This window comes from Pyxicephalus adspersus, chromosome 4, assembly GCF_032062135.1.
Source record: "Pyxicephalus adspersus chromosome 4, UCB_Pads_2.0, whole genome shotgun sequence".
Taxonomy (NCBI): Eukaryota; Metazoa; Chordata; class Amphibia; order Anura; family Pyxicephalidae; genus Pyxicephalus; species Pyxicephalus adspersus.
In genome coordinates this window covers 56,000,823-56,024,950 of record NC_092861.1, presented here as the reverse complement: position 1 = coordinate 56,024,950, position 24,128 = coordinate 56,000,823, and the positions used below count along the sequence as shown (strand labels likewise).

At 34.9% G+C, this 24,128-nt stretch overlaps 1 protein-coding gene across 3 annotated transcripts in view; it reads left to right on the top strand.

Annotated features, from left to right (window-relative positions):
- Window positions 1-24,128, top strand: part of IL1RAP (interleukin 1 receptor accessory protein) — a 104,003-nt gene that overhangs the window by 38,661 nt on the left and 41,214 nt on the right. For all 3 annotated transcript variants that reach the window (XM_072408234.1, XM_072408235.1, XM_072408236.1), the window contains exon 2: window positions 15,426-15,490. In XM_072408234.1, coding sequence (XP_072264335.1) covers window positions 15,427-15,490 — 64 coding nt within the window. In that variant the 5' untranslated portion in view covers window position 15,426. The remainder of the gene's footprint in view (window positions 1-15,425; window positions 15,491-24,128) is intronic.

Here is a 24,128-nt window from a genome sequence, read left to right as displayed (position 1 = left end):
CTAAAAAATGTACATTGAGCAGAAAGAAAAGCACATTTCCTTCAGACGAGAATTACAGAAGACAAGTCTACACCAGATTGTTAATAGAGCGTATTTATTCTTCGAATTATTCATGTATTTAAACAACTGTTGAACAAATGTTTTAGTATTAGCAGAATTTTAACGTAAAATAATATATTCTTGTTGTGGAGCTTAGGGTGTCACTGACAAATACAGAGTATCCAGCCAGCTGCTGTTGTCACCAAGTTGTAGCACCACTAGTATCTAAGAGTAAGAAAGGGAAATTCATGCAGAAGAATTTATATTATTTTTATTTTGATAACTGTGTTTGTATAATTTTAAGATTCAGTTTTGTTTCCTGTTAAATACTCTTAGAGGTCTATTTATAAAGCAGTTAATCTGACGTTCCCTGAAAATTACCTTAGTGGGAATCTGTTACTGCCATTAAAACACATGTACCTAGATTACTCTCTACCAAGAAATGTTTCAGTGAATGACAGTTTCACTGCTTTATAAATTGACCTCCTAGATTGGGCATACCATATTTGGTAAATTCTAAGCCATCATCATTGAATATAAACTTCCAGTTGTGTTAACATGTGTCATATAGCTGAAAACTGAACCTTATGTAATATGCCCGCCAAACCCCATATTAGTATACCAAAAATAAAATGTGTCTTTAGGAAGAAGATATGTACAATAATATTGTATAAAGAGATAATGAATTGAGCAATTACTATAAGAAAATTAATTGCAATATTACAAATTATTTTTTTAACTTTATTTTTTGACTTTTAGAACAAACCAGTGGTGTTCTAAATGCAAAGCATCCATGTTGTTTATTGAATTCTGTGACATTGTAATTTATACTTGTTGGTATTTATGGTGCTGACTCACTTCCAACCAGATCCACTCGTTCATAATATTGTGACTAAAGCCAAACACATACATAGAGGCCTTCATGGCTTCCATATAATTAGTTCACATAGTTAACACAAAGATTTTTTTTGTATGAGGAGTTAATTTTGTTTAACAAAAAGGACATGCACTTTATGGTTTGTCTTAAATTGTAGGTTTTTCAAGCTTACTTTGTTATATAAATCACCTATAAGAAAATTATCCGATTGACAAAAGAGCAGTGCCTTTGAAAACAGGTGAATGGAAATTATTTATAAAAAATGGTCCTTGACATTTAAATTAAGTTAGATAGAATGGCTTTCTGAGTCGTCCGATAAAAATAGAATACAAATAAAAGTACTTTGCCATTTTTACATTTTTCTGTTTCTGGTTTAAATGCTACCTGTATTGGACCTACTTGCTGTCCCTTTTTGGCTAGTTACATAGTAATACCAGCAGTTACCACCATTATCATGCAATGAACAATGTACTTGTTTTTCTAAAGTAGTTATTAGGGAACCACTGTGATTTTCTAGGGTTGTCACATAAGGTAAGTTTGCGATAGCACTCGAACATATTTATTGGAACCTCTAGGTGTGAAGGTCCTTTCTCTTTGCAGTAAGGTTGTGTAGCCTTCTGCTAGCTCCACAATAATAGAGACTCTGCTAAAAGAGAAGGCGCCTCTTTGATTTTGTTTTACTTTCATCATCTTCTAAAAGCATGTCATTAGATCATTTTAGCCATAACCCCAAAGAGACAAAACACTCAATGATTACTAAAGTTTAGTTGAAAACTACCAAATATGTTGCTAACTGTATGTGGAATTTAAACTCTGATGTTGACCAATTATTTGTGTGTGTGCCCTACATTGTGCAGTGTAAAAACAATTATGACATTGCAAGTAATCCTTTGATTAATTTTTTTACTGGCGTCTGATGAAAAAGGAGAACTATTCCTTAATTGGTCCGCCATTTCAAGAGTTTACCATGGTAAACCTTTAGGCATGACAACATGTGAAAGTAACATCCAGTTATCTATCTGGAAACAATTATCATAAAAACAATGGCAAACCAACACAAAAACAGCCTAGTTACTAACCCTACTGGGTTGTGTGGACTGTCATGGTTTCTGAAAAGTAGGTGAATAAATAAAAAGTGTGAAAGTTACGATAAAACCTATGGCTGTGCTCAAATTTACTATTTTTTGAAGACTGTACAAATTAGGTTTTATGCTACAATTATTGTACAAGCCTTTGATGTCTTTGTTTTCACAAGTCCACCTAATTCCTCTAGCCTACACTGGATAGTATAGTTGACAGGAATGATGTTGTAAGAATACTTACTTTCAAGGGAATCTGAGGGGCAAGGTGAGTGAGGAGGTTTCTTTGGGAAACCCAAATGATATGGCTGTGTATTTGTACCAGCCATGGGCTAACAAAATGGTGTTGGGCAGTTAAACAATTAGGCATTTTTGGTTCCTCCCCCGTTTTCCTTGGGTGGTTGTTCTTTTAGCCAGCCAGTAAGAGCACAGGAATGAGAAGATAGCCTAAATAAATGCATTCAGATTCAAACCTCATCCTATAGAACTGTAAAGAACCTAGGATGAGGGCAGGAAAGAAGCCCAGGGGACAGAGCTGTGTGCGCCAAGAGAAGGGTAAGACCAGCAAGTGTGGGAGAAGGGGAGATCAGGAGGATCACTGCATTTAGAAATGAGAGCTGTCTGCTGCCTTGTGTAACCCATGTTGTTATCGCTGACGCTGACTTTGTTACCCCCTTGTTTAATTCACCTTTGGCCCCACATTTTGTTAAAACAACACTGACTGCTTTATATTAAGAATGGTTAATTGCATAGCAGCAAGTAATGAATATCAGTTGTATGGTGACTAGGGAATGATATCTGACACTATGAACAAAATCTAACACACGTACAGACTAGAAATGGTTTATTGTTGGCACTATCTGGTGCTGGAGTATATCCACAGTAGCTTTACTATAAAACATTTGGATTAGATAGTAAAGAATGTCATGAATTGTGGTGTCCTCAAATAAAACATAAAGATTGACTTATCTAATGGCACATTTTGGAAAGAACAAAATGAAAATCTTAACAAAATGTAATGCATATTGCTTTAACCAGGACAATTATATTAGCGAGCAGATATCGCAATTGGCTCTCCAACAAATACTGTGTGGTTATTCCAGCCTATTCACGAATTGTTGACTTCAATTTGATGTTTGTGTGTCCCACTATACCTATTTGCTGTCTTTAGAACTATCCGCATTTGTTCATGTTGCTAAGTCTCTGCTGATTTGTACCAGGGTCCCCTTTTTAATTCTGACTTCTTTATAAAACTCTGAAAAACTGCCACAGATCTTTGAGTGTCTGAAGGTTTCTTCCTAGAAAGAAGTACTGCTAGACAATTTGGGGTTAGGATCAGCGGAGCAATTTTTTTTAAAGGTCATTTATTTTATCGATTTTAGGCATTGAAAGTGATATAAAAACACTAACTATGAGCTGGAGAAGTATAGCCAAGAACACTCATTTACTCAACTTGTAAACCCCACCTTTACATTCTTTTTAGTTTGTTAGAGATTACATCAAACCATTAGGAATCCAATAATTATATATAATATATAATAAATATATATAATATTTTATATTAGAGCACACTTAATATACAATAGTTGTATCCCTATTATCCAGCCCCAAGTTGTAGTGAACTTAGATGGACATGATCTGGCTTTATATACTAAATTGAAACCTGTATTAATCAAATCAATCAAACTGGTGGATAGGGTTCCTTCCAGTGATGTAGGATTGATTAGTTGGCAAAAAACATATGAATGACTTGCGACATAGTTCCAGCCTAATATGACAGCTTAGTGCACCTTAGAGTTGCCTTTGTAAATACGTCTCTAAGTATTTGTTCTCCGGCTCCTGTGCTCAAGACCTTTTTTCAGCACAGATTCTTGTTAAAAGTTTTTTGCCTGTTTTCCATAGGCCCTTGTTTTCTACAAACCCCAACCATTTGTCTGTTTGATCACAATCCTGCCTGCTAAATGTGTACTTTGTTTCTTCTTGTTGTTAGCTGTGACCAGGTTGAGTGTAACTGAGAGCTGCAACCTAGGGGTAGTTCTTTAAACCACTTTAGGGTCTACATTCATCTCATGACATAGAGGGTCTTCTAGAGACATTTTTATGGAGATTGATTCTACAGCTCCTTACACGTGTGTGTGTGTGTATGTGTGTGTGTAGACCTGAATTTATTATTTCAGGAAATGGTAATTTATAGGCCAAAAATTAAAACCTTATTTCTAGCTTGGCTAGGGAAAGCTTATAATAAAGTTATTTTGGTGGGTACCTAAAACACACCTTGTTTTGCTCAGTTCAGTAGATTTTGCAGGGTTGGTTGTCAGTCCCAAGCTTCCTTAATACTTGATCACAGTTGCCAAGTGACTGTATAACTATCTCTTGCCAAAACTGATGTTGCAGTATTTAAAATGCATTGTGTTTAAAAATAAATGAACAGTATCCCAGTTAATTCACTACTCCACAAACCAAGCATAATTATTAGACATTAGTCATTAAACAACATTTTGTTTTGTACAACTTGAATTTAGTGTTCTTTGCTTTTATTGTCCATAGTAAAATTATCTTAAACATAAAACTCTGAGTTACAAAGTGTGTATGTGCCTCAGAATCATACAAGCATCCATCATAGATTTCATGCACATTTCTTTTACCAGGTCACTGTTATGCTTGATGCCTTGCGATTTAAAAACTCATTATTAACAAGAGCATTTAGTGCTATAAACAGTTGAGCAGGATCAGTGAGTTTTACAATCAAAGTATTTAAATAGATTAAACAGGACAATACAATACATTGTAAGGGTCATTTGGTTTTCATAGGCCTCAGTATATTTAATACAAAGTGTCAATACATTCACATATTCTATATCATTTGATATTTTTTGTGTAATGTGTCACGTTCTATTTGTTTTTATAATATATGGTATATCCCCATATGAATATCTAATTATTGCTGCATACAATTCTGCGTTGATCATCCATTAGGGAAATTACACAGTTCATATTAAAGTCTGGCAACCTACATACGGAACATTTACCATTTGGCAGCAAAGACAAGCTTCCAAAGCACATGGTGGTTTCTGTAAAAACAGATTTATGGCCAGGTAGTGATACTTTGGTACCAGGCTGCCAAACTGTCTTCCATGACCTGTGTTATGCAAATACAGGGTGAGACCCTGTCCAAACTTTTGCTATGAGACCCAGTACTTTCTATCTATGACCCTGAGTACAGCAACAATGAGCAGTGAGGAGAAGTAGGAGTCAACAGGTATGCTAATTTTAATTATACCAAACCACAGTGTTTCTTTAACTGAATTTTTTACATTGCCAGGAGTTTCTAAATTGAAATACCATTGTCATCATTAAAGATGTCTCAGAGCTTTAAGCAGAAAGAACATGCATAGTAAGGTGTTACGCTGAGTGAGTTTGTAAGCAGCCACTGACACACCATTTACAGAAACAAATGGCTAGGTCAAATTAGGTTCGTTTAAAGTGTCTAAACAGCTTTAAAAAGAATTGCAGGAATTGGAAAATCTCAAGTTTCTTACCATGGCATTGCATTACCTCATTCCGCAGAGAGAACACAAGGGCGCTTTTTAAACGAATCTTCTAATTTTAGTTAGAAGAACCGCTGTGTATACTGTATATAATTCTGCTGCCTTGTAATAAAGTGCCACGACAGTTCGTGCCTAAATATGCAGCTTCTCAGGGAGCTTGAAAGAAAAATGCCGGACTATATTGTTTAATAATTGCCTTTGGCCTACATGATTTATGTAGTTCATGTGCAATTATTTTAAAGTAACTAAAAAAAATAAAATAACCATTTTGTCCTTAAGCTAAGTGTTTGTCAGGATCCCATATTTTTCCTCAATGCCTAAACATACCCTCTGGTTACTCAGGTAAACAGATAAAGTAAAAAGTTATTTGAATTTTCCAAACGGTTTCAGATGCAGCTACAACTAATTTGCATATCTTCTATCTGCGGAAACTAAGATACCTTTTTTTTTTACCTCTTTCGTGGACTTTTTTTTTTCTTTTAAAGGGAAAAATTAGGTGTGATTTATACTACTCACCTCTAGAGTCAAAATTTGGATTTATACAGCCTCTTACATTCACACTTGCAGAAATTGGATCATATAACATAAATGTCTTGAATCTTATTTCAAGACATTTATGTTATTCGAAAGTATATTCGAAAGTAATTATTTTTTTTGTTATATTTCAAGACTGATTTATAAAAAGTTAGCTACTGGGTAATACTGAATGCTGCTTTGGTCCTCCATTCTCCTATAATTAAACCTTTAGACTACCTCAGTTCACCCCTTAGTAATAATTGTTTTGCCAGACAATGCCTAACCTGATCATTCTATATCCTTTTGCACTTTATGAATGTGAAATCCTAAAGCAGAACTATATCTTAAAAACAAAAGAACATTGCAACCAAGGAAGGTCCTTTATTGCTGCAGGCAATGTCCCTTTTGCAATAAAATAAATTTGTCTGCCATCTTTACCTGATCTTCTTTTCGAGTTCTTGATCTTTGGCCATCTTTATTTGTCTGGCCAGGTTGACATAACTCCTCTGCATGTTCAGCGTATCCCAGCATCTTGCACTGGAGTACCAGAAAAAGATTTTGAACAGGCATTAAGTATGTCCCTTCTGCATTAAAGCAGAACTTAACCCACAACACTTGCCTATCTCTGTTCCGCTGCGGAACGTTGCCATCTTTGTCATTCTACTCTTCCTAAAAATGATTTTGCAACTCGGAGAATGTGCTTTGGCACTGGTGGTGCTATTTGGCCAGGCCAGCTTTTTCATTCATTGCAGAGTGTTACCATGCAAAAGCTCTTATTTATAGTCCCAACTTCTTGATAATACCATTAATATAGTTTAGTAATTAGAAGTAGGCGTTTACAGAGTATGCCTATCAATATTTTGATCCTCATGCGACATGTAGGATCTTCTGTGGAAGTGACCTGCTGTTTTTGCTCAGAAATTGAATGCTTGGGATACTTGAAATTATTGATTTTATTGTCAGAATAAACTGTGTTAATAATTCCCTGTTAGATGGCCAAACCATAGCGTTAAGTGTAATTCCAGTTTATTGGGATGTTTTAGGCCACTATTTTTGTTTCGTTTTTTTGTAAGAAAAAAAGGAAACTGCATTTTAATTTCTTGTTTCATCCAGACCTAATATCATTAGACACTGAAATCACTAATTTGTGATTCAGTGACACATGATCAAAGATTAACTTTGGAAGGTGACAGTTTTGCAATGCATAATGGTTTCACAAAATACAGCAAACAGATCATAAACATTTGACATCCTCAGCTATTTTTCATAAATGCTTTGTATACATGTGCATGTTAGCCACCAATCTAAACTAGTTCCCAGTGTGGGTGCCATCAGGACAGAGATGTGACGCTTACCTAAAATATGTAGAAATTAGGACCTGTGTTTGGATCCCTCCTGAGTAATTTACTTGTTTCAGTTGTGTCCGGAATGCTAGCAGAATAATGCTAGCTAGAATAAACGGTATGCTCAGTCTGCATGCAGTATTACTTTACATAAAACTTCATTTGATAGCATGGACAAACTGCATTTCTTTTCAATTTTAAACTGATTGTTCTTGGTTAGGTGATGCTTTTCCACTCCCCAGTGTATTTCTCATACTGATATACACTTTTGCATTTATTACTGTATGGTAATGGAATCGACTCACTCGCACTATAAACTAAATAAAGGTACTGAATATATACAAATATATAGCAGTGTGGTGATATACAGGCTGACAGTTTTCATCAGGATAATGATGCTTGGAAATGTCATTGAAATACAGCAGAGTAAATTGATAACAAGTACAGTTTTCATATGTCGATAAATCAGATGGGATATACTTAGATCTTTACAAACCTTTATCTAGCCTTCTGACACTTAGATATGTGCAGAGGTGAAAAATGCCCCCTTTTTATGAAGGGACAGCACAATTTCATGTGCTATATATCTGTCAGACTGCTTTGACAAGCTCATCTTCAGCTGCTACAGTTGACAGAAAATAAGCCATGCACTGTACCTGATTAAATGCATGGGAACAGATATTGATTATTGTTTAGGTCTGTCAATATGGAAGCTTCATTTGTACAGTGATTGGAATAATATATCAGACAAAAACATGAACTGTCAGAGGCTGCTTTTAGTAAAGATATGTTTTCTTTATTGTTGCAGTTAAATAGTTTGTCACCTTAGATCCGGTCACCTTAGTATAGTTCTAGACGTAGCCTATAGTCCTGATTACATCTTCCACATGGTGTCCACAAATACTTTTATTTCGTAACACAAAACCTTGTAGGCCAAGTTGAAGCTCGGATACTGGGCCCCTTCAACTTGTGTAATGGTTTATTTGATGTTGTATGGACCATCTTGCAGGTTATAATTAGAATTTGTAGTGCAGTTTTTGAGCGTGTGCAGAACTGACTTTGCAGTAAATAGATCTAGCAACACCATTGCAACATTGGTGACCCACATTTGTTGCTTTTGAGGGTGTTATTGCTAGCTTTGTAATGGCAAATCAACAAATCCTTTTTTAGTTTAATTTTGTTAACTCAAAAAAGGTTCTTGGACTCCAAGTTTGTTTTCTGTTTTTACCCTGTCCTTGGATGTCTGCAGTTATCTTCCTAAAAACAACCTGTACACACCCGTCCTAAGGCTTCATGTAAAGGCCTGTATCAAATTAGATTTTTTGAATTTTGAAAAAATTCAACTGCAAACTGGAAGATGTTTTATATCATATATACTCACCTTGTATTAAAACTTTCCCCTTATTACAGAAGTGCTGCACCAATTTTATTACCGTATTTATTCGAGTATAACGCGCACTCGTGTATAACGCGCACCCCTAATTTTCGATTAAAAATCGGTATAAAATTTTGTTTCACACCAAGCATTGTAATTGACAACATTGTTGAACACGTGCAGCCATGATAAAAATCATTTATTGACAACGTAAACTGGTATAACACAATACCGAAATAAAATTACCAGTAACAATATTTATTTAAAATGCTTCAAAGTCAGATTCATCATCAGATACACTAAAGAGTTGTTCCCATTCTTCTCGAGTTAATTTTTTGCGCGTTATACTCGAATAAATACGGTATTTGTTTATAAAGAAGGTAGATGAGTGTATAATAAAGAATTGGCTCAATACTAATTTTGCATCTAAAATCTGGGTACTCTTTGTACCCATTTTGACATTTTCTTTATATTTTGGTGGACTTAAGTGAATCTGCACACTAGGTGCAGGATGAGTTGTTTGACAAAAAAATCAATGGCGCTATTCTAATCTCAGAGGCTTGTTCCACCGGGCTCACCGTCAGCAGTTTAGTTTCATTTAGACATATGTCAGTAAAAAAAATTTAATGTTACATATAATTTTTGCTTCGTAGGGGCAACACGTAAGGTATTTAATGTACAATTTTGTGATTTGCATTTTCTCCCTTGTCCTTGCCTTGGGTAAACAGTATAAACGGTTGTTGTGCTTTAGAAAAGTACTAACGTTTTCTGTCTGGGATTCCGCCAGTGTGATAAGAGACGATTGAAGGAAAACAATAATGATCACCTTTATTAAACATTTTTAGGTTTTTATTTTTTTAATTTTCTTCTCTTTCTTTTAATATATGTTATTATATAAACATTTCATACATGTTGCATCCATCCATGGCAAATATTTATTGATTATGTAAGAAGACAGCATTTTGGACACTTTATTAAAATGAAGTTCTAACAGAAAAGGCAAAGCCAATCTTTCAGTAACTCTGCGGGACTGTATACATGAATTTCTGTACTTTTTATCATAACCTACACATTTGATGTGTACAGCAAGAAGCATTTCCTCTCACTCTCTTCTCCAGTAATCACAGACACTGTAACATGGTAACTTTATCTGGCTATCTTTAAAGGGGACATTCTTTCTACTAGCCAACAGTGTAGGAGATATTCTTCCCACTGTCTACCACATTAAATGTACTGAGAGCTATGGATATAGTAATAGATATAGTATTTTAAAGCCAGGTTCAATGAAGGCCTGATGGTTATTTCCAGGGGTTCCCTCATGTTTACAATGTTGATAAAGGCCAAACTAGCCATTCATGAAGTGTGAGACAACTCGTATGCACACAGCCCAGATTATACAGATTTACTGCACAGTTACCAGGAATTAAACTGTTGTGTGTAGATGCTTCCCCGGTGCCTGAACCAGGATGTTGCCAAGCTTGCGCAGAGAAAGGAAGGTGAATCTTTTATGTTTATTGTACTGTGATCTCTTTTTGAGAGATAAATTACCAGCAAGCAGTACATGTGCACTTTACATGCATTTACCTAACAGCAAATACTTGTCTGAAGTCCTTTAGGATTATTCTTTTGTGCTCTGCCTTCTTGCATTAAATTCTAAGTATGAAATGATCATATGCATTATTGCATAAAGTATCTAGCTCAAAAAATGTATTTTTTATAAATGGTTTTTTTTTTAGTCCTAAACCATTTATTAGAGAATAATACAAAAACAAGTGGGAATACTGACTTGCTGGTATATCTAGAAACCTTGGCGACACTAGGTAACTTCCTCCATGATGTATCTTAGAGACATTTTTTTGGACATGGGCCTTAGGAGCTGTAGTAGGGCCGGTATATTTAAATGATGTATTTAATGTTTCAGTAGATAGAGGTTTGGAGGCTAAAGATTTGTACCTCAAATATAGGAGGCCAGATTTTTAGTTGTGTGATATTGGTTTCGTGGCTGTGAGCATTGGTGATATGTTAGATTTTGAACCTTCTAAAAATATGTCATATAACGTGAGTTTTCACTTTTTTTATTCTTTTTGCATCTTTGCTGATCATCTCCATCCTCAGCCACTTAATGTCTTACAAAATTGGTTCCGACATCATTGCTCCAGATCTAATCATTTTACTAATATCGGCAGTGTTGATCCATACCTTTACACGGAGGGTCAGCACAGCTACTTGTACTCCCAATCAAGACCCCATGTAACAGGTTGACAACACAGTTGTCACGTTCTAGCAGCAATTGGCTAAACAAAGATTTTCATGGCAGCATCACCAGATTTTATTTTAATTAAATGCATGTTTAAAAAGGCAACTATCTGTTTAACCTTACATTCAATTTCAGCAAATATAAAGGTGAAAGCTGAAATAGGTATAGCTTATATGTACAATATTTTTTAAGGTTAAATCTTCTTTGAAACTTTAGAGTTTAAATGTATTTTCAGGTTACTAATATATGTGATTTTAAAAAAAGTGGCTCAAGTAATATCTTGGAATCATTTAGATGTCTACCTTTTACTTTTTTTGTATAGCTCGGATAATTTTGCTGTGTTTTTTTGGACTTGCATAGCATGTAAATTGTGTAATATGTAGGATTTGCTGACAATGCAATGAACTGAGCAAGAATAATGATAGTATTGCCTTACAATAATGCACTAATAATGTCTGTGTGTGATGCATTGTACTGCTATCCATGTTGAATAACTTCTCATTTTATCTATATGGTGCACCACAATGCACATGCATATTGGTGTAAAACAACTCACAAATTTGAACCATCTGTAAGTTGTGGTGGTGTAGGCATGCTAAAACCTTGCTGGAAATGCTAACCGCTTCTTTTAAAATGAATGTCCATTCTTCATATAAAGCATGTAAACACATAAGGAAATGCACCATAATAATCTGTCCTCAAAGTTTGTTCACAGGAGTACAGTAGGCTCTAATGTATCTTTTCTTTTGCCTTATGCACCTCCGCAACATCCCTGCATTGCCACATATGTGGTATAGCGGAAACAATAATGGGTATTGTTACTAGGTGTAAACATCTGTCTCTTTTCCCTCGATGATTGTGTCTGTCTTTGCCCTACTTCTTTTTTTTTTATCAGGTCTGTAATCTGCCTTTGATAGTGTATAGTTTTAAACAAGATAAAAAAAACTGTAAAAAAAAAGTATTGGGACAAAGCTGAGCAAATTTCTAGCATGCCTTTTAAGATACACATTTATGTTACTTATGAAACTCCAATCCTATATCTGTCTAAATTTCAAGGGCTTTACTGTCTTGATTGGAAAACAGCTCATTATTCCATACTGGGTTTGTAATATGAAGCTCATTTCTATGATACATAGATATGTCCAGCAATTATGTGGTTAATATGCAGAGAGGGAGACATTTGCTGGGTAATAAATAAGATAAATAGTACATTATGAGCTGTATAATGGAAAATGCCAGTGAATGCTAGAAACACACAAACAATACTGCAACTGTCTGTGGAGTATGGGATTGTTTACATGACATATCACATGAACTCTTTGCCAAGGTGCGGGCTCCACTCAGAAGCTTGACATAGCTTAAGTTTATAAATTCTATCTGCCTAAACAGATGTGAGATCAAGGCACATTATAGTTTTAGAATAGTTTTTTTTCTTCATGCCAGAAACACTTTAAATTCTCCACAGTGCAGAATTTCAGAAACTTGTGTACAGAATTGTTTTTATGTTTATTGAACAATTGGAAAAGGACATGAAAGAAATGCTAGTTTCTTTTTGTCAGGTATAGAAAAGAGCCTGCACTAGGAGATAAACAAACCAAGGCAAGTTTGTCATATCTCATCCCTGGAAAAAGGACATCTATCTTACTGATAAGGGTTCCATTAACTGTTATCCTGCGGCTATGGAGAAACGCTACATGTTTCCGCACTCCTATTTTCTGTAACCAAAAGTAGTGACCTATATTAGGGCTGGAATTAGTGTGAATCCTTTGTGGTATCTCATGGGTATTTGGCCCTGGCCCTCCAGGGCATGGAATGTAATTATACAAAGCTGTGCAGATGAACTCTGCGAATCAAAACTGCTGTCTGCTTTCTAACGATGCATACACCTTAAAACATTTTTGTTTTTTGTTTTGAAGAATAGAAATAGGATTGGATATCATAGATGTTTCTATAGGTATTGAAAATATTGCTTTTTTGTGGTTGATATTTAAAACGGTACTGCAAATCAGGACTGTTGCACGCCATCATGCTGAATAAACATGTATGTTATGCCTATGGCACTGTAACATGCAATAAAATGCTGCCTTAATACAAAGTGAATTGACACACAAACTAATGCACAACAGACTAATGTTTATTTCCTTGAGTTGCACTTTCAAAATTGATGCATGCAGCTGTTTTTGCGTGCTATGCATTCAAATGAATCAATTGTCTTCCCACAACACACACTAATGCAGCATAACAGCGTGGACAGGGTCTGAGATTTTAATGTTATCTGCACCTACCAGGTGCCCAAGCTATCTGGTTTTAAATTGTTAGTAATTGACTTTAAAAAGGGGGCATATCTAAAGGCAAGGTATTAATTTAAGGCCATTATCCATTGTCTTCTTTTAGTATCATAAATACTAAAATATAAATCAATCTGAATATAAACCAAGGCACCTAATATAAACTTGAAAATACTTTTTCTGAAGTATAAACATTGGGCACAAAATGTGGCTTTTACTGCTTAACATCCCAAACCGTAATTTAAAGAAAATTGTGAAAAACAGCTAATGCAAATACAGTAAATACACCCATGGAGCATTATTTATAAAACATTTTAAAGGGGAATCAGATTAAGATCACAAGTGTATAATCTGTATATTGTTTTTCCAGGGTAAAGAATTTTATACTTCTAAGTTGGTTGGGATGGGTCACTTGCTCCTAATGATCTTTTGTGCATTATTGTTGTAACAAACGTAACAAACACATGTTACATGAGTACACAGCAAAATTGGTTTATACTCAAGTATAATCTAATGAATTGGTAACCTGAAAAAAGATAAACATATTAGATGCCCCAACACCTGATATGCACATTTGATCAGTTAAATAGCTCACCATATAATGAAAAAAGACATTTAAAGCCATTATACTGTGGCAGCAGTTTTTGCAATATTGTGCGGATATACACAGTATAGGCATAGTACACAAATACAGCAACAAGCTTTGAGCCATACAATGCAAACTATGTTTTCTTAGATTCTCCAACATACTTCACAAAAGCATATCAGCAGATTCCTTGAACACAAGATTTAAAGTCAAGTACATTCTTTGGAGTAAGTATATAGAAAATATTGTAGTTGGAAATGACACAAATTTAGGATGAGAGGGTAGAGAAGGGGCACACAATTAAAAATGACAATGCCTTTGTTAAAACAGTTGATTTTGTTTCTTGACAGATAAGAATAATAAAAGGCCAGTCATGAATTTTGCAATGTGACCATATGAACTTTCTCTTGATAACAGATGTAACATAGATGTCTTATAAAGCCATCTGAAATCCAGAGGCACTGGATATGTGACCTGAAGTTGCTAAACTTGATGGCATTGGATGATGAATATCCACTATGTGTCCGAATTTTAAATCTGTCCATTCCTTGGAATTAAATGTCAAAGCTGTATAGATTCTTGCACTTGGGTACTAAGATTCCTGCATAAATAGTATGTGCCTAAGAGGGATGCTATGTAAAATGTATTTTGCCAATATTACCTAACAAGGAAAACACAGAGAAGCAAGGGTTTTGCTCCCATAGTCTTAGGGATTGTATAGTCAACAGATCTTCACCTTATTTATGTGCAAGCATTTTTTTTATTTTTGTTAAGGTTTCAATATATATGGGTATTCTTTTAAAAAATCATTTTTAGTTAGCTTCACTTCATGCTCTACTTCTTTCTATCAGATCAACCCCAGTTATGTAATAATTACAAATCATGGACTGTATCTTAAATATATGTTGTGTAATTACCTGAATTTGTCTTGCTATTATCTGCCTATACCACCCTGTACAGCTGGTCACAAATTGGGAGAAGCTGCGGCAACACAAGGAAGTAATAAGTATGTATTTCCTGGAGACAAGGAGCATGCAAAGTGTTGGGGACTCATTGGTTTGCTGCTGCTCCTTTAGTGTCCAGTCAAAAGATAGTGGTCAAGGATGTCACTTTGTCTTATTCTGATACTGGGAGTGGAAAAATAACACTAAATGTAACTGAAACATTCCCTGGTGGTTGTCATTACAACACATGGACCTGGAAGATTCTCCACAAGAGATTGTTTCAGTGAATGTCAGATTCACTGCTTCATAAATAGACCCCTAAGCTATGCAGCTGGATTTTACCAGTTTGGTATGTACAAATTTAAATTGTAAAACAATACATTTCACTGCAGATTAAAGGCCTTTTTTATTTAAATAGGGGAAGGCTTAAAAATAATAACTCTTTCACTGTTTATTGCATTTTCACTAGATGAAAACAATTTTATAAATGTAAATGTTTTTAGTCATGGCTAAAAGTAAAATATAGTTAGACATTTGCCTAATACTATATTCACATATTTTGTTTCTTTATAGGATGAAGTTCGGTTTCCTTCTATCTTGTCTATTTCTCCTTACTTTCCCAAGAGGTTGCTTTAGTGGTAAGTAATATCTTGACAACTACATTTCTTAACTATTGGTTATTATAATGTTGCGAACTTCATTATTTGCCGGTAGATGAGCACAGAATGAAAGGGTTCTTTTATATTTTATACATAGGCCAATTAATTTAATTTACATTTGTAAGTTATATCAGACCTTTAGTGTAATAGAGAATAATCTCCCTGATACTTCCAGCTGCAGAAAAGCCAGGGTACAGTTTTTAGTTACTGTTCCACATACTTATGACAGCTGCCAGCTAAACTTCCAATACACTGTCAGAAAGGACCTTGTTATTATATGTTTCAAATGAGCTTGCCTGTTTATTGTGCAATACAACATGTTATGCTGGAAACTTAGAAATTTAAGATAATAATAATAACAATAATTCATATTAGCTGTCTTTGCTCTAACCTGCATTCTGTCCAGAGAAAATACATTTAGAATGCGTAGCATTGCCTTGATGGAAAATATCCTTACTCTCGTTTTACATTCCTGCTGTGGGAACTTAAAAGGGAACTTTAATGCATTTTGATAACTTGATAACCTGATCCTTGGACTTCATGTGTAGGTTTTGCTATGTAGGTAGGAGTTGATGTTCAGATGAAGCCATCTGTTTCCTGGGTAGCTCACCAAAGCAGCCAGCAAACTGCAGGATGCAAATTCTTATTTGCCCAAAAAATTAATCAGGAAATCCCATTTTGGTAAGGTCATAATTCTCATTTGATGCAATACTACAGGCAAGGTTTGGGAAGGCCGCATCTCCACTGTGATTTAAAGAAACTTTCTGGGGCAAGGAACATTCTGTGTGCCTTCAGACTGTAGAGGAGGACAAGACATAATCCAGCATGAATGAGGCCGATTTAAGTTTTCCTCCCTCTATTGGGCACAAGGGGAACCACTGAGAATTTTAATGAGCATGCTCTTCTCTGATCATTTTTCTTTAGGGTTTATTTCTGCCCAGAAGAGATCTTGAAATACAATTAGGAACAGAAATAAATAACAATAAATAATTTATTTTCGAAAATACAGTACTCGCTTGTTCTGGTTCATGCAACTCTACACTTTGTGAAACGGCCTGTCTTTCTCTTAAGGATGAAGTGATTATGCTGAACGTGTCAGGGTAAAAAGAAAAAGTATGGCAAAAAAAATCATATTTTAAACATGCTGCAAGTACATGTCAGTACAGTATACTGTTGGCTCTGATTACCAAATCCAAGATCAAAGTGTTGTCAGCCCTGCTGATTTTAGTTGTAGTGCATTACAAAAGAAACCCAGGTCTTTCCTTATCTATTTCCCCATCATCACATCCATAACCCATTATGCTTTATGCACATCAAAAGGGGAAAAAATTGGAGAAGGTAATTTTTTGGGTTTACATACATGTTAAGTTGAATGGTGGGGAAGGGTTTAGTTTAAGGGTTAAAGTGACCCTGTGCATTGTCTAAATGTATAGCCCTAAGGGTTCTTCAAGGATCAGGAGGGGCTCATGTCTGGAGAACTAAAACTATTGTGTAATGTTGAATGCTTAGTAAGGACTTGTATTAAATAAAACAAGCTAAATTAATTAAAAATATTTCAAGAGCCTAATTGCATAGAAAGCATGGATAAATGTTTACTGCAAATGTATAAGCTGGAGGAGCCCAGTGGCAGCAACATTTTTTCTGGATTAAGTCCGAATCATGTACCTCTTTAAATCTTTTGAGGTTATAATGAAAGGTTTTCCTAAAGTGGGATTTTAGTAACCTAACATAAAACTATATAACGACTATGTCACTAGCATCCTCTTTCACTGTTGGTGTGGCTTGGACCATCTTAACTGATCAACGTTATATTAGTAAACTGAATAGGTTCATCCAGCATATGCCAATATTTGTTCAAAAAAAGATTATGAACAGGTAGTTAAACAGAGGTAAGATAGGTCACCTGTGCAGTAAAAAAATCCTACCTGTTATCTTTTTATTTGACTTTTAATTTAATTGACCACGGACTCTTTCACAATTTGGTGTATTCTTCACCATCTTTAGTTTTGGGAGACTCAGTCTAGCCTCTTTGGGATGTTCTTACAATATATATTTTTTTTAAATAAAATGATATATTTTCCCCTATTTAACATATGATATATTGTTTTTGTACTATTTTCATCTTTTCATCAAATTTAGGGTTTGAATGATTTCCAAAAAATTACATTCTGTTTGAACTGGTTTACCACTCTACACAACAACACCCCAACTTTTTTTTGGAAAAAGTAGTTATATTCTGGTTAGGGAGTACATGAGAAAAATTGACATAGATTATGGGTTATATGGTAAAAATTGGTTGTAATAAAGAGGTAAAAATATATTGTAATATAGTTGATACTCCTTTTTGGAGCATGCGGTAAATCTCTCTGGTATATAATGAGTTAAGAAGTCAATGTTACCTCTCCCGATTGTTCAGAAAAAGGAGCTGTTTGCATAAGTATTCTTGACCTTAATGTGCCAGATCATTGACAACAGATGGACAAGCACCAGGTGAATGATGAAAATTAGGTCAAGGTGCTGGCACTATGCCAGCTAGGCATTGCAGATTGACAAAGGAATTGTTATGGGACGTAGAGTTTTGTGTATGTAATGACTGAAAGTGCTCTGAAAATGGAGGGCACATGCTGTTGTTTCATATTTTACTTAGGTTATCTATTTGTATGGTTGGGTGCTTTCACATTTAAATTCAAGCTTTTAGTTCCTTGTCTGACCCTCAAATGAACAGCTTATTATACATGTCAGAATGCCCAACCTATTCTCATAATGATCATTGCAAGCTGCAGTGACAAGTGTACCTGGTTCCTCCAAATGAGAATTTCACAGTGAAAATGTTACTTTATTTCTTATAGTAAAATAAGAATAAACATTTACAAAAAAGTCGACCAACATCCTGGAAATTGTGGAAATTGTTTGACTGACACATTCAGACTCATGTTTTCCATGTCCTATACATGCCCTGCTTATAAGAGGCTTTATTCAGATTTTACACAGAGGCATCTAGCCATTATGGCAAGTCAAGGATCCATACCCCTTATTCACTAATCTCACTAATATACTTCTGCTTGTTGGGTAATTTTTTCTGCAGTTACAGCCGCCTAAAAGCAAACTTAAATAATTTGTTTCATTTATTAATTTATGTACTTGTTTTTACTTTTTGTTTTATATCTTCGTCTATTGTAGTTTTATAGTAAACATTTATCCAGAGTGCACCTATGACACTGTATTTGCAGAACATAATGGAATTTGTAGATGAAAATATGTTTGGTGTTAGACTGTTTCCTTAATTGAAACTCTGTGGGGAATCTAAATGGAGTAGGTGGGGAGATGGGTGACTGTGAACAAGAAGCTTTTTTTTACAACGCTTTATCCAACAAACACATAAGGAATTGTTAATTATAAATTTAAAAGTTTCTCATACTGAAGAAAGAAAGAAAACATACCCATTATACATTGCCTTTCAGCCCAAAGCTTGTATGTGAAATAAACTCACCTAATAGTAGAGTCTTGGACATATGTAATATTTCTACCATTGTAAATAAAATTCTATTAAGGAATTATTCACACATACATAGAGGGGACCAATATCTCACTTGAAAGCATTGGCCAATTAATAATGTGTACCCCTAGCGCTGGAACTTTACTTGGTTCATGGTGTCTCTTACACTACACTTACACTAAAAAGGAATGCGCCTAGAATGCTAATGTTTTGGTTAGAAGTTCACACAGAAGACAATATGTTCTGACAATACGCTGGGTAATGCATTATTGGCCATTAATTGATAGCAATGGCCAGCTAAAGGCACTCATGATTTATGAACCTAGAAATTTAAGGGGTGAATCTACCAGGCAGCATATTCACAAAACTGAAATCAGATTTTGTGATAGAATGACCTTTAAAAAATACTCCCATTGATTTTCCTCAGTGTACGGCTTGTGAATACAAACACATTTCCCAGGTAATGAGGACTTTATTGATCATTTCGTAAAAAAGTGATTTTTTTTTTTTTTAATGTATCTAGCAACTTCAGTTTTATCAGGTCAGCATGTGTGTCTGGTGTATATTTATGACTTTTTCTGGTCTTTGCAAGGCTGCATATAAAGTCATCATGACCCGATATCTGCTGCAGTTGTATTGTAGGAAGATGTTGCCTTGGTATCTGGATATCCATATACACGAGATGGATTAACATCGATAATCAATATGGTAACTAAATGTTATTGAGCGGATATCTTGTTCACGTTGCCAAATTAAGAAAAATGAATTGGGACAAATGTGCCATAATATGGCCATTCATAGTCATAGATTGACATTTATATTGACATTTACTTTAGTCATTTCTACTGACTGCTTAGAGAAATCCAGTTAAGATATATAACAGTGTTACACATTTAATATTCAATGACAGAGTATGCAGTATAAACTTATAAAACTTAAAAAAACTTAAACTTAGCTGTTATTTACACTTTGAAATGACTATGCTTATTTACAAAGCACATAATCTGTTTATCTACCTTACAGTATTGAGGCTTCTATTGCTAATGCATTTTATTGTGATAATTTCAGCCCATTTTATAATAATGATACAATGTTCTCAAACAAAAAGTATTACCAGATTAGGGCAGTCCTGAATTGAATCATTTTCATATCTCTGATTCTCTATTATTTTATCTCACCTGCATTACCAGTGATTATTTAAATGTCCTAATCAAAAGAATGCTTTCAGGGTTCTGCTGCAACATTTCATTTCAGACATAAGCATCATCCAATTCAGTAATTTATTTTTAGAACAAGCAGACACTATTGGCAAGCTTTTCTTGTGGGTGCGGAATATGAAATGTCTAATCACTATTGTTCCCCGGAAATAAGCTGGCAATAGCAGTGTTTTTCCGCCCTGCTCCCTCCTTTGCTATGGCACCTATAGTATGATAGAACAAATGTCAGCCACTAGTAAGCAATAGCAAATATCGCCAGTTGCCTTCACATATTAAAGCTCTCCCAGGCTGGATAAGATAGGTGAGGTCATGGGATGACATGGATAATCAAGAAAACCTCGATTGGATTTCTTAAAAAAATGTTTTCACTCCTGGATAGCCCATTCCAGGTTTGCTGGATCATCCTCCTTCACCCATGAGAGCCTATCTTCTTCATTCTTGGATAGCTTTAATAAATCAGGCCCATAGATTCTGTTTTCACCTCAGGCACAGACAGACTTCTAATATACATATGCTAAATTCAGCTAAGAAGGTAAAAAATCACCCTATGAACTGTTGAGCTTAGGGATTTCCATGGTTATTCTGTAGACGAAAGGGGCACTTCAAGGTTTGTAGGCATAAAAAGTATTTTACATTTTACAAGTGTATATTCAGGTTTTATTATTTTTAGTGCACATGAACACAAGATAATAAACATTTTTAAAACTTAAAAGATAGGACTGTAGAGTAAAAAGATAGCATAGATTTGTCAAGTGTCAAAATCATGTTTGCCTGTAAAAGAGTATATCTTGCAGAACAACATAAAATAGATTAAACTAAGAGAAACTAATAAAATAGATTACATGGGTTGGAGGGGATGGAATGTAGATTTTTTCTGCTGATAGGCTTTTAAATAAAAGTTGTAATTAATAGAGGAGGTCAAAAGCGCGTCCTGGAATTTATAATTCCACTGTGGCCATTATAGACAGGGGAAAAGATTACAGAAAATGTTAAATTAGGACATATCGAGCTATATAAGTAGATGTGTTTGTTAGCACATAAGGACTGATTTATAAAAAAAAAAGTATTATAGCCAACATGCCTCAGTGACCCATGAAAATGTACGAATTCAAATGCAAAAGCTTACTGTTCAAATTACCATGCAGATATGATTATTTCCAAGAAATGCCTTTGACCATTTCCAAAATTGCTAGCAGATTACTTAGTAAATATATTTGCTATGCTTAAGGGATTTGCTGCAATTTGTAGGTGTTTAAGACATTCTATAGAATTTATTCCAAGGCTATCCAGATGTTCCTAGTATAATTGTATATTACACTAAAGAATCCTGTACATAGCACAATGTGTTTTTCTCGTAAAACCAGATGAATACAGATCAATTTGGGTGAAAAACTTTGTGGTACACACATGAAGCATTATACTAAGTAGCTAGGGGCTAGAATATCTGAGTTTTTGTCATTACTTCATGAGATATATATTGCTACCACTGTCTTTTATTTATCTTATTGAGAAAAGTGAAGCCCAGATGCTGCCATGTTTTTACATCAAAAGTCTATTTTAGTATTTCATCAAGAATCATTCTCATGTTTTACTGATCAGACATGCAGCCTGGCCAGACCAGATAAAAGAACAGATTCTGCATCCTATGATCTAGTTGTGTAATAAAACAGTCAGTGCTGCGTCTTATCTATTTTTTAACAATCTTATTTAAAAAGTTAAAAGGTATGCTACTTGCTTTTGTACAAACATGAATATTGATAAATGTAGCAATAGTTATGCATAAATTACGCAAACAAATGAATATAGTTGTATTCTTCATTCTTATAACCTTTAGAAAATGGCATGAATATTAGAATAGAGGATTTATAACTGACAAGTAATGTATATGTAAATGGTATCCTGCAGCATTAATGCACAGTTTGTGTAAGACCTCCTACATGTGAACTGAGCCTCCAGTAAATGAAAGAGGTGGAACAGGAACACTAAGGCTGGGGAGGAAAGGGCTTGATATTGCAGAACATCCTGAAGCCAAAAAGTGGGCAGGCTATGTCTGTCTTCGGTATTTGCCACAAAATAACATTTATAATATTAGAACAGAAGTGAGGCATCAAACCTCAAACACCTTTTGGTAAATAATAATACAGTCAATTAATAAAAATAAGCCAAACATCTTGCAATATAATAAGTGATGGGTACTAACCATAGAGAATGAATAGGGGCTTCCGTGGGTGCTAGGGACTGCTCCCTGCCTCCAGCTGTCACGTGGACATGCTGATTCTTTTTCAAACCAGAGCAGCTGTGCATGTGCTCAAACGGCTGGAAAGTGCTGCAAAATATTGTGTGATGAAAAGGCGGGTTCATTCTTAACCTGCACCCCATATGTAAGTGCTCACAGCGAATAACAATTTGGGTTCTAATTCAACCTCTTAATAATGGTTTCCTGATTAAAAAAAAAATGACCTCATACATATATAGTCATCTATACCCCCTGAATTGTATCTGGCCCGTTGTTGACCAAGGAGAGTATTGTATATACTGCTAAACCAGTTATTCTTTCTCAATGCGTTTCTCCCTCGGCAGGATTAAGAAATATGTGTCTGTAAATTACTCAGTTTATGGCATCTAATTATGTTTAACTGACTATTGATAATTAGTCTACTTTTACATACTATTTGTAATAAATGAAAACTACAGTGCACATAAACTAGTGCTGCTGCATACCAATTGTTTTATTTTTGGTCTTCTCAAAGTTCTTCTACAGGAACAACAATCATTTCTTTTATATTATGAAAGGATAGTTGATTTTTTGCAAAGAATTTTAAAATAAATGACAGCATCAAGCACAAAGCAAATGTGTCTGTGTGCAAGTCAGAATATACTATTTGTTCCAAACAAAGCAGTAAGCAAATTAAAACAATTATCTAAAATACCACACAAATCATATCTATGCCTCCTGAATAATCCCAGACACCTAATATAATCCATTCTGTAAAGAATAATATAAAGAGACACATTTCTATTAGATGCTGTATTAAGGCTGCTATGGCATATTTTGTTATAGGGGAAGGGTATACCAAGAAGGACATGAGCAGTGGAGCTATGCTCCTTTATTGGCCAATGTGCAGGCTGGAGGTGGGTTAGTAACCCAAGAAGTTTAAATACTGCAGCAAAAAGAGATGTTGAGTTCTAATTCTGTATTGTAGTAGAGATGTGGGAATTGCATGAATAGTTTATTAACATTAAAGAAATTACAAGTGCTTTAGTAGTTAGGTCGTGCTTATGTAGTTTTACATTGTAATTGACTTTTCTGGACAAGTTTAGCTGTAGCTAGGACTAAAATAAACAAGCAAGACAAATTTCAGGTCAAACTAGATGCTACATTTGTGTGATTAGTCCAATAATAGTAATACTTCTGGAAAACTGCTTTTAACAAGTTTAAAGTACAATAAATCTTAAAATGATAAAACAAAATAGCGCTACTGACCTCAGAATGTCTTTCTTTTGAAGCGTGTCAAAATTTCACATTCTTCGGGGTTTCAGGTGGCTAAATGCTAGGTACTTGAAGCCCCACCATAACCTCCCTTCCCTTTGGTATCCTTTGAAGATGCTTAGCTAACACATGGACAGCTTTCAGCATTAGAACCTGAGGTTGCACTTTTACATACTATTTGTAATAAATGAAAACTACAGTGCACATAAACTAGTGCTGCTGCATAACAATTGTTCCAACGGAAGTGATTACCAGCATGTCCTAAATTTGATTAATATTAATAGTTGGAGAACATGCATTATTTGTATGCTGCAAGGAATGATAAGTCATGTTGTTTAACCTCCTTGCCGTTAAGCCCGACCTTCGTACGGGCTAAAAAAAGTTGCTCTTTTCGTTAAGCCCGAGATTTTCCGT